Source organism: Megascapheus bottae, chromosome 29 (assembly GCF_031878675.1).
Source record: "Megascapheus bottae isolate mThoBot1 chromosome 29, mThoBot2.hap1, whole genome shotgun sequence".
NCBI lineage: Eukaryota > Metazoa > Chordata > Mammalia > Rodentia > Geomyidae > Megascapheus > Megascapheus bottae.
In genome coordinates, this window is record NC_143537.1 from 15,357,566 (window position 1) to 15,369,750 (window position 12,185).

At 47.9% G+C, this 12,185-nt stretch overlaps 1 protein-coding gene across 2 annotated transcripts in view; it reads right to left on the bottom strand.

The window, feature by feature from the left end:
* Fstl4 (follistatin like 4) overlaps positions 1–12,185 on the bottom strand; it is a 69,947-nt gene that overhangs the window by 18,000 nt on the left and 39,762 nt on the right. For both annotated transcript variants that reach the window (XM_090321140.1, XM_090321139.1), the window contains exon 4: positions 5,397–5,517. In XM_090321140.1, coding sequence (XP_090177266.1) covers positions 5,397–5,517 — 121 coding nt within the window. The remainder of the gene's footprint in view (positions 1–5,396; positions 5,518–12,185) is intronic.

Here is a 12,185-nt window from a genome sequence, read left to right on the forward strand (position 1 = left end):
AGGTCCCAAGTTCAAGCCCCACTACAGGTACAAAACAAACCAAACCAAAAGAAAACCAAACTTATAGTATAAAAAAAGTCTGTACATGAGAAAGGGTATCAATGTTTGTGAAGTAATGCACCCTCTATCTGGTGACTATAATGTAACCCTTCTATTAATTACAATAAAAATACATGAAAAAAAGTCTAATAACTGAAGATGTTCTTGGATCGAAAGACAGACTATAGTTATGAAACCTGATCTGACAAATTAAGGCATACATGCAATCTAATTGCTATTGAAGCCAACTGGTCGACGGGCTTGACAAAATGATTTATCTAGAAAGAAACATTTGTTCTGTTGAACACAGCTGAGCAATCTTTAAAAAACGATGGTGATGATTGTCATTGTGAAATCAGACATTAGAAAGTATTACCACTCCAAGTGGAGGGGTGCAGATTCCCATTTTGGAATTGGGCACCATACTGATGATTCGGATTGATTTAACAAGGATGTGTGGATTTGGTATTGTACAACCTGTGCTCACAAAATGCCCTCCAACTGTCAGCAACGAGTGACTCACACAACAAGAGCCTTTGTCCCAGCCAGGTGCTGGTGGCTTCACACCTGTAATCTCAGGAGGCTGAGATTGAAGCCAGGCTGGGCAGGAAAAGAGGTGCTGGGGCGTAAGTGTTAGAATGTTAGTCTTTAGCAAAACAACAATAACCAACCCCCCCCCCAAAAAAAACAAAACTCAGGAACAGTACCCAGGTTCTGAGTTCAAGTCCCAGGACTGGTATATGAACAAATAAACCCAAACCAAAAGAATACTAAACCAATACTGCCTGGAGTGTCTACCTAACACATTCTGGGTAAAATGCTTGAGGCAGCTCTGCCTTGGAAGCGCTTTCAGACCAATTCATGGCAGTGTTCTAGAACAAAAAGACCACCTGACTAAGAAGCAAAGGATTGAATCATTCAATTAGAAACACATGGTTTGGGGAGGGAAATGGACAGGAACACGAGAAGGGGGGATCCATGCGTGAGAAGTAATGCAGTTACAACCTGAGGGGTGTAACTGTAACCCCTCTATACATTACCCTGACAAAACAACAACAAAAAACAAAAAACAAAAACACATGGCTGGGGGCCAGGAGTGTGGCCTAATGGTAAAGTGTTTGCCTAGCATGCACAAAGCCCTGGGTTCGATTCCTTGGTATCACATACACAAAAAAGCCGGAAGTGGTGCTGTGGCTCAAAGGGTAGAGTGCACCTCGGGAAAGGTCAGGACAGTGCACAGGCCCTGAGTTCAAGCCCCAGGACTGGCAAAACAACAACAAACACACTAAGCCAGGTGCTGGTGGCTCACACCTATAGTCCTAGTTACACAGGAGGCTGAGATTTGAGGACCATGGTTCAAAGCCAGCCTGGACAGGAAAAGTCCAAGGGACTCTTACCTCCAATGAAGGACAGTGCTTAGACCCTGAGCTCAAGGCCCAGGACTGGTGTTCATGTCTGAAACTCATGTGTTATCATCAACCAGGTCTCTTAGGTAAGACCCTGCTTTGTCTGTAGTGTTCTGGGGGTGACTTCTTTCTCTGGGCTGGGAGGTGGGGGACAGGAGTCCTTTTCCTGACACCCAAGAAGAGAATGTCTGGCCTCACTCCAGAATCCCACCTTCTAGCCCCAGTAATGCTTTTTATTTATCTCATTTAAAAGAAAAAGTGGCTCCTTTTGTGCCCTCCCCCCCCCCCCACTAGGCCACTGGCCTGGTGCAAACACCTGACAGCTTGAACTGTCCTGCCTCGATGCCTTCTAGCCAGTCCCAGACACACACTACCCACCAGTCTGTGGGACTGCTCTTCTCCAGGTCATAGCACGCTGCGCCTGGCCAGTTCTGGGGCTCCATCTTCAGTGCTTTGTGCAGCTGAGCCCTCCTTTCTAGAAGTTATTGTCTACACCTGGCCTCCTGCAAGGCCTCGCTCGTGTCCTGTTACTCTGTGGCTCCTCCCTCTTCCATTGGTTGGTTGGTTGGTTGATGGGTTTTTTTTTTTTTAATCCTTTTGGCTTTAAATGTTGGGAACTTCAATTTTTTTTTTCATTTTTCTTTTTCTTTTTTTTTTTGTGTGCCAGTTTTGTGGCTTGCACTTTAGGCCTTTTATTCTTGCTGAGCTTTTTTTTTTGGCTCAAAGGTGGATTCTCTACCACTTGAGCCACATTTCTGTGGCTTTTTTTTTTTTTTTTTTTTTTACTGGTTGAGATAAGAATCTCCTGGCTTTGTCTCTCTGGGCTGGCTTTGAACCAGGATCCTCAGATCTTCGCCTCCTGAATAGGATGACAGGTATCCAGCAGTGCTGGAGTTCCTTCTGCTTGAATGTTCATTGTCTGCATCTGGTTGCCCCTTGCCTGATCTTGACATCATGTATGTCCTTTGTGGTGTCTGAAATATGTACCTCCAAGCTCCAACCTCTCCCTTAAACCCAGACTGACATACTTGGCTGACCAGTGCTGCAGAGAGGGTCTGTCCACTGCACACAGGTCAGGGCTCAGTGAGCTCCTGATCTGTCTCCCCCCATCCACTCTTCTTCTCAGTGAAAGGTCACTCTCTTCCAGTTCCACACAGACCTGGGTGAGTCACCCTTGACGGATGGCATTGTCTTAGCTAGGCCTTCTCTTAGCAGCCTGTGTCAGATATGGATCTTTTCTGTGACTCTTCTGATTTTTGTGTCTTTAAAGATTTTTTTTTCCCTAGCATCATTATTTATTAGTGGTACCAGTCCTGGGGCTTGAACTTAGGATCTGGATGCTGTTCCTGACCTTTTGAGGCAGACCAGACCTGTCTACAGGTTGTGTGTGGCCATATGCCACAGCAGGAATGTGGATTCACAGGGCCAGGAAACCTCCTGTTTCACCTGGTGGCAACAAATAAGGAAGTAGCAGCCAGATGTTGGTGGTGCCCGCCTATAATCCTAGCTACTCTGGGGCTGAGATCTGAGGATCATGGTTCAAAGACACCCCAGGCAGGAAAGTCTGTGAGAGTCTTCCCTCCAATTAACCACCAGAAAACTGGAAATGACGCTGTGGCTCAAGTGGTAGAGTGCAAGCTTTGAGAGCAAAAAAGCTCAGGGACAGTGCTCAGGTCCCGAGTTGAAGCCCCACGACTCACAAGAAAAAGAAAATGTAAAAAGAAGTGAATTTGCCAACCATCTATCTTGCCTGGAATGAATCACTTGCTAAAGCACAAGACAAAAGAAAACAAAAATCTGACAACATACAAATACCCATCTCTGCCTTCCATACCTCAGCTCCCTCTCTGCAGGATGCTGAGTGAGGAGGCCAGGGGCGTTTGGTCCTTTAATTCAGGTACCTTCCATGGCTGCCGGCCTGGCTCTACACCTTTCTCAGTGATCACAAAGTGTTGCTTCCCCAGTGCTCCCTCCCATTCCATTAGCACTCCTTTGGCTGGAGAAGCCCTAAAGTGTCAGCAATTGGGGAATGGATCTCAAGGGCCTCTCTGGATTTCAGTGAAAGGCTCTCTTTGTTGTTTAGGCTCTTGGAGCTCAAAGCAGGCTTTTCAATGGAGACCAGGCAATAATAGCTGGGCTTGTGCAGGGAGCACAGTGAGGAAGAGGAGGCGGGGAGGAGGAGGAGGAGGAAGAGGAGGAGGAGGAGGAGGAAGAGGAGGAGGAGGAGGAGATGGCTAAAGACGGTTCACACAGAATTCTCCAAGACCAGGTGAGCAGTCCAGAGAGGAGGAGCCAGTCTAAACCCAGAGACATGACGTGTGTGTGTGTGTGTGTGTGTGTGTGTGTGTGTGTGTGTGTGTGTGTGTGTGTGTTTTGTTCCTGCCTCAGCTTGCCCTAGAGCTTGAGGGCTTCACCCCCATCACCAGCTTTGTCTTAGAATTCTAGATCTGGTGAGGCAGCCCTTCCTTGCAGTGTTATGGACTTGGAAAAGTTTCCTCCAAGCACAGACCTCTCTTGCTCTCATTTGTGAAAGACTCGGCCTGGGTAGATGCCTCCCTTTCCCTCTTCACATTTGCTTTGAACAAAATAAAGAGAGGAGCCAGTGGGAGCAGGTGGCTCACGCCTGTCATCCTAGCTATTCAGGAGACTGAGATCTGAGGACCACAGGTCAAAGCTAGCCTCAGCAAAAAACCCAAACCAAGACCTGTGCGACTCTTATCTCCAATCAACCAGCAAAAAGATGGAAATGGGGGTGTGGCTTCCAAAGAAATCCAAGGAGCACAGCTGAAGTTCCTGACATATTCAATTGTATTTCCTGGAGTGTGTGTAAGGTGGGGAGGGACAGAACAGCCACCTGGAGTTGTTTCCCACCCAGTCTCAATGGAAAAAGCTAATAAGGTATAGTTTGGATCTGTACAAAGATAAAGGTCCCGGAAACAACTTGTAGGGTTAACACAAAGCCAAATAGAGCCCTGTTACCCATTTTTTTTTTGCCAGTCCTGGGGCTTGAACTCAGGGCCTGGGCACTGTCCCTGAGCTTCTCTTGCTCAAGGCTGGTGTTCTACCACTTCTGTTTTTTCTGTTCATATGGTTCTGTGGAATGGCACTCAGGGCTTCACGAATACTAGGCAAGCACTCTGCCATTAAGCCACCTTCCCAGCCCACGACCTATTATCTTGAACCTAGAGGTCAGTGAAGGTCACAACTGATGGAATCTGGAGAGCCAATTTGAGATGAATGGCTGCAGTGTGGGCTCTGGAACTAGAACAACCTACTGTGTGAGACCTACACAAGTGATCTACCTTAGAAACCCACCCATAGAATGTGCTAGAACATCCTTCCCTGGAGGACTCCTCTACACCATTTAGCACAGGGATGGGCCAAATGAGTGCTTGGATCACACAGGCTGTGTGTGTGTGTGTGATCCAGAGGGAATGGGGTTTATTCTTCCCCCAGGCTCCAGGAGTACTGACACTGCAGCGAAACCTTCCAGACCTGCCCAGCCTGAGAGGAGCAGGCAGAGAACTGGCCCCATGTGGCAGACATAATTCCTTCTAGTGGCACGGGCAAAATGGTGGCCTTCCATCTGGAAGAGTAGGAGATTGAGACAGAGACTGCGCTGGCTGGATGCAGAGACCCAGAGATCACTCAGGGCAGAGCCCCACTTCCTGTCACTTGTGGCCTGCTCTGAAGGGGCTGCTGGGACCTCAGCTGTCTCATACCCAACCTTGGAGGGTGGTGAGCATTGGGAATCCTGACCTCTTTCTCCATCATTCCCATTTTACTTGTTGCACTGGATAGGACAGTTAGGTAGTTGGACAGACAGGGGTTAGATAATTCTCTAACACAATAGAATATTGAGGGAGGAGGGGGAGGGAGTGGTGTTTCACCCAGTATTTTTTAAGGGGAGGGGCAATTGAGGGGACAACACAGGTGGAGCCATTTACTAACCATTCACCTGCAGGACGTGGGTCTGGAACAGCTGCTCGTGGCCCGTGGCGTGGCAGGTGTAATTGCCCATGTGAACGGTGGTCACTTTGGTGATATACAGGGAGCCATCTTCCCCAAAGTCCTGCGTGGGCACAGATGAGAAATGAGGTTAGCCTCTTGACTGAGTCGGCTGGAAAGGGCTGCTTGCTGGCTTCTTCTGTTTTTCTAGGAGAACAGGATTTCTATGGGGGGGGGGAGAAAGAATAAGGGGTGGGGAGAGTATGGGGGAGGAAGAGAGAGAGGGGGAGATGGAGATGGAGGGAAGGAGGAGGGAGAGGGGAAGAGGGGGAGGGAGAGTGTTTTTCCTGCCTGCCACATAGTTACAATAGCTTTGTGCAGAAGAGCACTGACTTGCCTTCTGGGGTGGGTGCAGTTTCTGCTGGTATAAACCTTGTACATCCATTTATACCTGACTTTCTAGGTATCTCCCCTTGGCGTGGGGCTAATTCACCTCTTCACCACAGCTCCTCCTGGTGTGTGTGTGTGTGTGTGTGTGTGTGTGTGTGTGTGTGTGTGTGTGTGTTGGTCACAGGGCTTGAACTTAGGGCTTGGGCTTAGGTCTCTGAGCTTTTATTTTGCCAAGGCTAGCATTCTACCACTACCACTTTGAGCCATAGCTTCACTTCGGGTTCATAGGTGGTTAATTGGAGATAAGAATCTTACAGACTTTCCTGCCCCGGCTGGCTTTGAACCATGGTCCTCAGATCTCAGCCTCCTGAGTAGCTAGGATTACAGGCATGAGCCAAGCATGCCTGGCTAACAGCCACAGGTTATTTTCTCTGTTATCATTCACAGAAGATGCAAAACCTTTCCTTACCTAGGTCACAAATACTAAACCTTCCCTTCTGCTGTCTCCTTTCCCTTCCTTCCCGTTTTCTTTCTGACCTTTGTTGTTGTTGCTCTTTGCCGGTCCTGGGGCTTGAACCTGGAGCCTGGATGCTGTCTCTTAGCTCCCCCCCCCCCCACTTCATTTAAGGCTAATACTTTACCACTTGTGAACCACAGTTCGACTTATGGCTTTTGGCTGGTTAACTGGAAATAAGAACCTCTTGGGTTTTCCTCTTGGGTTGGCTTCGAACTGTGATCTTCAGATCAAGTGTGAGTCACCAGCTTCCAGCTCTAAGTGTCCTTTTCCCACAGAGGCACCACGGTGGCAGGAGAGAAGGAAGAGCCCTGCCTGGGGCAGCTTTGAAGGCCCCTCAGGCAGGCCCTAATGAATATGCATGCTTTTCCTTGCTCATCATTGTGTGTGGGGGGGTCTGACCGTGGCCATCCCGAGTCCCTTTAAAGATGGCATTTTGGACTAACCCAATGAGGAGGGCAGAGGCAGGACCACGGATCCTGGCCATACAGCCTGCTCTCAGCATCAGAACAAATGACCCCCCTTCCTGCTCCCAGTGGAGCGCCATATTGGAATTGGCTGTGGTACATCCCTCTTCTTCAAAGAGCCCTTTTCCTACCATTCCCAGAAGGCTTCTGCAATAAAAATAAAGCAGCGGATAGCCAATTTGTCCTGTGTCATAACACAGCCATCAAGGGTTCCTGACTGAGTTGCTTGTGAAAAGTTAATGGCTAGTCCATGTTGGGATGGCATCTTTCTAGTCTGAGTGGTTTCCTGTGTCAAAAAGTCTTGAGGAAAAGAAGTTTTGCTTGGAGCTTCGGTGGTGTGTTGTTGTTGTTGTTATGTGTGTGTGTGTGTGCGCACGCGCACATGTAAGCCTGGTGATCTACCACTTGAGCTGCAACTCCTTTTTTGTCTGGTCCTGTGTCTTGAACTCAGGGCCTGGGCACTGTCCCTGAGCCTTTCTGTGCTCAAGACGAGTGCTCTACCACTTGAGCCACTTGTGGCTTTTTCTGTTTATATGGCACTGAGGAATCAAACCCAGGGATTCATGTATGCTAGGCAAGTACTCTACCATTAAGCCACCTTCCCAGTCCTTCTCCTCCTCCTCCTCCTCCTCCTCCTCCTCCTCCTCCTCCTCCTCCTCCTCCTCCTCCTCTTCTTCTTCTTCTTCTTCTTCTTCTGCTTCTGCTTCTGCTTCTGCTTCTGCTTCTTCTGCTTCTCCTCCTCCTCTTCCTCCTTCTCCTCCTGCTCCTCCCGCTCCTCCTCTTCCTCTGGTTACTTAGAGATGAATCTCACAGACATCCTGGGCTGGCTTTGAACTATGAGTCTCAGATATCAGCCTCCTGAGTAGCTAACATGACAGGCAAGGCCACCAGCATCTGGCTGAATTGGTTGACAACTGGCATACCTGTGTCCTCTTCACTGCCTAACCACCCAAGCACTGCCCAGTCCCATGGCATGGGGTGAGGCAGCTGGAAGGGAAAGCATAAGACTATAGTCTTCAGTCGTGTTCCACTTTCCACAGCCTGTCTCTGTCCTGAAGCTCTCAGGGGGACTTTGGTTCCTCTGGACTCTTTAGGCCATGGCTCCTGGGATGAGCTGAAGAGCAGACTTGGCTCAGGGTAGTAGTTTCGGTGTTCACTGGTGACCATGGCTGTGCCTGACGCCTGAGAGGTCCCTCAACCTCTCCATCTGCTTCCCTTGAGTCCAGCCAGCGCTCTTGGGTGAGCAGACAGGTTGTGGGGAAAAGACCACGAGAGGATGCCGGCTGTACTATAGGTCTTCTTAGTCACAGTACCTAATGTGTTGACAGACTCTGGGAGAAAAACCCACCCCTGTCATAAATAAAAGAACTGTCTCTAAGCTAAAGCAATAGGCATCATATAATTATGGAACGAAGTGCATACTGTTTTCTGAATATGAATACTGGCTACAGAAATCAAATTTACCTCACTGGCTGTGGGGGAATTGCTTTAAAAATTGATTTATAAGGAGCTACATAAAACGAAACCTGTAATCCTTTCTCTTCTGGATGTGTCTGAATACTGCTGTCACTGCTTGATTGCGTCTCTGTAATTGTCTTTTTATGGATAGCTTTTTTTTTTCTTTTTGCTCTGATGCCTAGAAATGTATTAACAAAATCAAGGTTCCTTCCAGAAATAAACAGATGCCAGATTAGTCCATTCTTTTTCTTGGTGTGCACATCCATTTTGGGGGAAAGAGACAATTTTAGTTAAAGACATGGCTTTCTTTTTTTCTTAAATGCTATTTTCGGTGTATTTGCCCTTATTAAGGAAAGCAATTAAAGGAGACTTAAGTATTAAACAATAGTTAAGCAGAGAGGAGGAGGTAGGGGGATGCTGGCAGAGTAATATGACGACGACAAGCCAGCTTTTGAGCACCAGGCCTGCTGGGTGGTTTTGAATTGAGGTTCAGAAAGGTTTAATCAGAACTTTTCCAACTTCTCTCTTCTTAGGGGGTCACTCCTGGCTCCTTGGGGGAAGAGAGTGTTAGGAGAACGATCCCCCCACTCCATCACAGTCTCTGTTTTGACCTGTGGAATGATCATTTGCATCCACAAGCAGCAGAACTCTGCTTCCCCATGCACGGACATGTGAGGCATCTCGCTGATTAAGGGGTTTTAAACCAGCAGGACTATTTTGGAGGGGAGCTATGTCAGTGCCTGTCAAAATGGAAAAGGTCCCCCCTTTAAAGAACTTCTCGTACACTATGACTCGGGGAGATGTGGGGAGAGGGGGCGTAGGTGCAGCACAGGGGCTGTGGGTGAATTGGGGAATGGCTGAGTGGATGTGGACTTCCCCGGTGTGTGTGGTCTTCACCAGAATTCAGGCGCTGTGGCTCTGCTCCTGGCTCAGTGGGCAGCGTGTCCCCTGTGAAGGGTGGGCTCCAATCTGGGGTGCCCAAGAGTGTGGCTTACCAAGGAAGGGGTTCTTTGGAGAGTCCCTTGGCTGTATATTCAAGTTCTAGAACTTTCTGGGGGAGGGGAGGAGCTCTACCTTAGAGACAGGGTTGGAAATTGACATTGGGTACAAGTCAGACCCTGAGGCCAGTACTGTGACCTTGAGAAAATCACCCAGAAAACCAAGGTCAGAGGAGGCACTAGGAGGTAGAGTCAGGGCAGGACACCCATGGGCTGGCATGGTGTGGACCTGGGACCCCAGTTCTCACCAGGCAAAGCACCAAGGGGTCTGAGGCCTGGTGGTTCACACTTGTCCTCCTAGCTACTCAGAAGGCTGAGATCCGAAGACGGCAGTTCAAAGCCAGCCTGGGGCAGGGAAGTCCATGAGACTCTTATCTTCAGTGAACCACTGGAAAACCAGAAGTGGTACTGTGGCTCAAGCTGGTACAACACTAGCCTTGCACAAAAAGGGCTCAGGGACAGCGCCCAGGCCCCATATCCAACAACAAGAAAAAAGCCTCAAAGACCTGGATGTTTAGAAGTCTCCAGGGCCTTCAGTGCTCACTAGAATTGGCCGTTGCCTTTAAGTGTTTCAAGTTATACTGTTTTCCAAGATTTTAAAGCAAAATGTATCCAGGCATTTAATGAGATGATTATAATGCGGAACTTTACAACCACTGTCAGGCATGTTGGGTCTCTTGGTGTTAATCAAACACCTCTCATCTTTTTTTTTTTTTAACAATGTATTCATGACTCGTTCATATAAAAATTAAATGAGTCATGAGCTCCTAAATCATTTTCTTTGGGGCTTTTGTTTTGTTTTTAATAATTCACTTCTAAAGGAGCACTTGCAGGGAGTGTGTCCTTCACTAAAATTATTTGTTTTCCATTTTCTATCTTTAGGCATGGGGGTAGAGAGGAAAAAATGAACCTTTTAACTAACACACCCTTCAAACAAAGCCACAGGTACTTTCTTCTGAGAAGGGTTGGGTTTCCACTTTTATCATTCTCTTTGCCAGCTTTTGAAACCCTGAATAGTGAGTTTTAGTGTCTGTGTGAGAACCCCAAAATAAAACCACAACCAAAATACTAGAGCAGCTCTTTCAAGTTATTTGAACTATATTGAGCCTTTTTTTTTTTTTGTGGGTCATAGGACTTGAACTGAGCCTGGGTGCTGTCCCTGAGCTCTTTAGCTCAGGGCTACCACCCTACCCTTGAGCCAAGCTCCACTTCCCATTTTCTAGAGGTTACTTGGAGATAAGAATCTCAGGTCCTTTTGTGCCTGGGCTGGCTTTGAACCCCAGATCTCAGTCTTCTGAGTAGCAAGGAGGAAGCTTGAGGAAGGCTTTTGAAGCAAAGGACAGCTGACATTGTGGAGGGGGTGGTTAAGGCCCTTGCTTTTTGCCTGAATACAGGGCTTTGGCCGGTCCCTGATATTTAGTAAGGGAGCTCATACTAGGCTAATTCTCTGTGCTCTGCCATCTGGCCAGGCAGACATAGGACTGGGTGACTCATACGTGTGTCTGATGGAATGTAAACAGCTCCTTTTTTTTTTTTTTTACCTCCAGGCTAGAATGGTACATTTGCTTTCTGATCAAATATTATTCTGAGGCTTAAGGCATCTTTGATGTTTGCCAGTCAGAAAAGTTTAATTACATGTGTCATTAGGATGGCATCCTGTAATAGCTCTGTGACTGAATTCATTAACAGAATTCTTAACAGATCAGACAAGACAAATTAATATTTTGTTGCCCATGAAAGCGTCTCATTAAGAGAGCAGTGAAAATGTGATTAATATTTTGTTGGCAATCAAGATGTCTCAGACATATGACAAAGAAAAGAGACCTACACCTCTTTGTGTTTTCTCAATCTCCTGCCTTGGGTTTTGAAGGCTGGTCTGTTTGCCTAGCTCGTAGGTAGATCTGGGTACCAGGCGCTAATTACAAAGCCGGTGATTGTATGTCTATTCCAAGGGTGGTGGGTGAGATGATGCCAAGACCCTTGAACTCAGGCCCCTTGGGTCCCACAGTCTTCACTAACAGGCTGTGTTGCCTCTCCAGGGAGGAAGGATCTACAGTGTGTGTGCGTGTGTGTGTGTGTGTGTGTGTGTGTGTGTGTGTGTGTGTGTGTGTGTGTGTATGGGGGTACTGCCCCTCACCTGGGGGTTTCTGAGAAGCATTAGCCATGCCTGTTCACAGGCTACAACTCACCCACAAGTAATATTTCCTGGAAGGTAATGAGGGGCCATTTATCTCTGGTTGCACCCACAATTATCCAAATCGCTAACCTTATTGTGCAAAGCAGAAATGCAATTGAGCTGGTGCTGGAGGCATGTTTGAGGGAGGGGGGGGGGAAACCACTCAAAGTAATTTAATTAACTGGTGGGCAAGTACATTAAGAGGAGTTTTGCCTCTGCCTTTATTTCGGATGTGATTAAAAACAGAGTGCCAAAATAATGCACACAGGCAGGTAGAAATAGACGGCCCTGCCCTCGTATTTAGTCTGTCACTGTAGGCCACATGCTTTCCAAGCCTTTTAGTAATAGGACACTGATTTCTTGCCAAGGTCTCTAAGCTCTGGTCACCTCAAGCCTATAAGATGAAGGTCTCTGTTGGTTTAGCATCTGTTTATCAAGTGCTCCTCAACATTCAGAGAAGCAGGGACTAGGATGCTAGTTGTCCATACACCAAGAGGGGAGAGTTGTGCCCAGCACATCCAGAACCATGCCCCGCTTGCCCAGTGATCTCCACGTATGAACCACACCTGGCAGATTCCAGTGATGTGTTTTGTGGAGACTCTGTTCTCCCTCGTTCCGTGTGAGTCCACACAGCTCATTTTCACCCACAGCGCCCCTCCCTGGGCCTCTGCTAATGTCTTCTTGCCAGCATGGCACACAGGCCCATAAGGCACTCCCTGGCTGGCTGGGAGGAGATAAGCCACCCGCACGGTCACAGAGCGTCCCACATAGAGTCAGCGGCAGGGCGAC